Source organism: Cyprinodon variegatus, unplaced genomic scaffold, assembly GCF_000732505.1.
Source record: "Cyprinodon variegatus isolate N-32 unplaced genomic scaffold, C_variegatus-1.0 Scaffold483, whole genome shotgun sequence".
Lineage (NCBI taxonomy): Eukaryota > Metazoa > Chordata > Actinopteri > Cyprinodontiformes > Cyprinodontidae > Cyprinodon > Cyprinodon variegatus.
The window spans coordinates 269,414-272,607 of record NW_015150936.1 but is presented as its reverse complement, the minus strand read 5'-3'; the positions used below and the strand labels follow the sequence as shown (position 1 = coordinate 272,607).

Here is a 3,194-nt window from a genome sequence, read left to right as displayed (position 1 = left end):
AGCAGCAAAACATGCGGAAATGATCCAGGGTTTCCGCGAATCATTAAAAATAATTACAATTCATTAATTATTTGGGATTTTTTTCATTAATTTCATTAATTTTTATTTTTTCATTGACTTTTATTATTTATATTAATTTTTTTCTTTTTCGGTGTAACAATAAACATATACTGAACCGAACCGAACCGTGGATTTTGTGAACCGTTCCACCCCTACTGTCAACCAAGCTTAATAGTACAACCATTTCTAAGCTTCCTGACGGACATAATTGAACCATCTTGTAATTGTTCCCTGTGAGGTTTGAAGGAAAGCCGCCTCAGTGCCTCATGGGGCCACTGCCATGCTACACTGTAGGGGAAGCTATTCTGTTTAGGAGAGACTTTGTTCTTTCCTCCCCACGCACACCACGGAAACCTAAGCAGATCCAGTTAGATCCATGGCTCCACAGAGGCAAATCCTCAAACCCATTTGGCTCATGGTGGTGAGTTTTGTCTTGTTCTGGCTCAGTAGTCGTCCACATGCTGGATTTCAGCCCCTCGGCCTTTAGGTCCTGTCTGTGGAACCTGCTGCCACCAAGTCTCACTGCAGTTTGTTGGTTTCTCTTCTTGCCAGCAGGCGGCCCAGGTGCTATTCCTTTGACTTTTAACTCATGAACTTCCATCTCTGGTAACATGCACAGGCTTTGCCATCTGTTTGAGAATAATCAAACATCAGGCATATTGCTCCAGATGTGCTGCAGCTCACCTGATTCCTCTGATAAGGCCTTTGATTGGTTTATTCTGGTGAGGCTGCCCCTCCACCTGAAACAGAAGCAGTTCTGCTCCGGACAGGGATTCTTTGTTTTAATTGTTTAATTTGACTATTTTCCTTGTTGTATTGGGTTTATATTATGTTTTCAGTTTTTTTGAGGATAATTTTTCTAATGAAGCTCATTTGTAGCCGAGGTTGAAGAATTTGCCGTTATCTGTCAGGTGCACCGGCAATCTTGTTTGATTGTTGTCATCTCTTCTTCGCAGGAGTTGGAGTTCTTGAGAGTGGCGAAGAAGGAGAAGCTCCGAGAGGCAACCGAGGCGAAGCGGAGCTTAAGGAAGGAAATCGAACGTCTTCGAGCCGAGAGCGAGAAGAAGATGAAGGAGGCGAACGAGTCCCGCATTCGTCTGAAGAGGGAACTGGAGCAGGCGAGGCAGCTGAGGGTCTGCGACAAAGGCTGCGAGGCCGGTCGGCTCCGCGCCAAGTATTCTGCACAGGTCAGTCAGAGCTCGCTCACAGAGCTTCTGGGATGGCAGATAATATGGAAAACCTTTATCTAAGAAATGAAGGTGCCTCAACATGCTGTAAATGGCAGTGAAATAGATTCACTTCAGGGCAACAGGGAGGCAAGAAAAGATCTTCCTCTTCCTCCCCGTCAGAAATAAACGGGTGGAGCCCAGAACGCAGCGCGAGATCACTGCCCCTTGAAGAGGAAACAGGAAGAGACGTCAGCTTCCCTAAGGCAGCTTTAGACAAAACAGAGCAGAGACAGCAGCGGTCCCAGAGATGAGAGGATTTCTTTGCAGCCAGGAAAAAGAAGCGGATTAGGAAGTTAGACCAGCAAGATGTTTGGGCTGGAAGTGAGGCACAAGCTCTTCGTCTTTGATCTGAGCTGCAGCACAAATGGAGCCAGGGAGTTCATCCTGGTCACCGTTCCACTGAAACATAGGAAGGAATGCAGTTGTATCAAAGTTCACAACTCCTAAATATTTAGGTTGGAGTTAATGAGGCTGCAGCGAAGAGCGCCTGATGGGGCTGAAACCTTTCTACTGAGCTGGGAGATGTGACCCATACGGCCTTGTTTTCCGTCATCCAGGAAATGCAGCAGCTTTGGTCCATGTGATGATAAAGCCCCGTTGTTTTGGCACAGTTAAACAGTCCAGCAGTTCATCCTATTATGAAGAACACCTTCATTCAAGCTCTTTTCCTCCCATAAATAACACACTGGCATGATCTTTGTGTCACTTCAGCGTCACTCTGACATTTGTCTGGTTTATGTTAGCTAAAGTTGGCTGTGCAGAGGGTAGCACTGCTGCCTTGCAGCACGAAGGTTCTGGGTTCGATTCCTGGCCTGGGGTCTTTCTGCATGGAGTTTGCATGTTCTCCATGAGCATGTGTGGGTTCTCTCCGGGTACTCCGGCTTCCTTGCCACAGTCCAAAAATGTGACTGTTATAGTGATTGGTTTGTAACTTGTTGGGCATTGATACTGTACAAGTAAAAGCTTGATTATTTTATGCAACAGGGTTCCTGCGGGTCCTTAAAAAGCCTTAAAAGGCATTGAATTCTTCAAAATAAAACTAAGGCCTTAATTGGTATTAAAATGTCTTAAATTAGTCTTTCGTAGGTCTTAATTTTTAAAACATCATAGTTAGGTTTATTTTTATTACGATTTATTTTTGTAATCTAAATAAAATGTTAAAATGGACAATTATTATTTTTTTTAATAAAAAAAAAAATAATAATGGCTCGCCATTATTGGTTCCGTCCCGATAGCGGAACCAATAAAAGTTGTTGCGGCCGGGACATTTGGGAGACGCACCCTGTTTGACCTGTTGCCCTCTGGAAGGCGCTACAGGCAAATGAGGATCAGGACAAACAGACTCAAAAACAGTTTTTTTCCCCAAGCCATTGCGGCCCTCAACTCTGACCTACACTGTCGGACACTTTACATCTGTTTTGCACTATTCCCCCCCCACAATCTATGCCAGTACTGTTTACATTTCCTTTTCCTTCTAATATATTGATATTTTTATTTTTTTTTTATTTCACGGTAGCTGAAATGGAAGTCCCCAAAATCTCATTGTATCCGTTGTAGAATATGATGACAATAAAGCTTTTTAACTTTTTTTTTTTATTAACTTGTTGGCTGGAAAATATGAGAAAGTGTAAATGGAACCAAAATTGTCTCCAGCCAAGAGTTTTCTCCATGGCTAAAACCAGGGAACATACATGAGGCTCAGTAGATTTTGTGCAAGAAGTCATTCAAGCTCGGAATGATGGAAATTAAGGCAGTGGAGTCACACATGCGAAGCACGAAACACAAAGCGTCAAAATGGAGTTACTGAGAAACAGCCGGTATTTCACAGTTTAGTTCCACCCTTGTCTCTGCAACGCCTCCACTTATCACCAAATCAAACATACTAAGAAAACCATACAAAGAAAA

The 3,194-nt window shown here is 43.4% G+C and overlaps 1 protein-coding gene across 1 annotated transcript in view; it reads left to right on the top strand.

Annotated features, from left to right (window-relative positions):
• Positions 1-3,194, top strand: part of ski (SKI proto-oncogene) — a 96,501-nt gene that overhangs the window by 89,911 nt on the left and 3,396 nt on the right. The window contains exon 6 of the mRNA XM_015390048.1: positions 1,017-1,247. Within this exon, the coding sequence (XP_015245534.1) occupies positions 1,017-1,247 (231 nt within the window). The remainder of the gene's footprint in view (positions 1-1,016; positions 1,248-3,194) is intronic.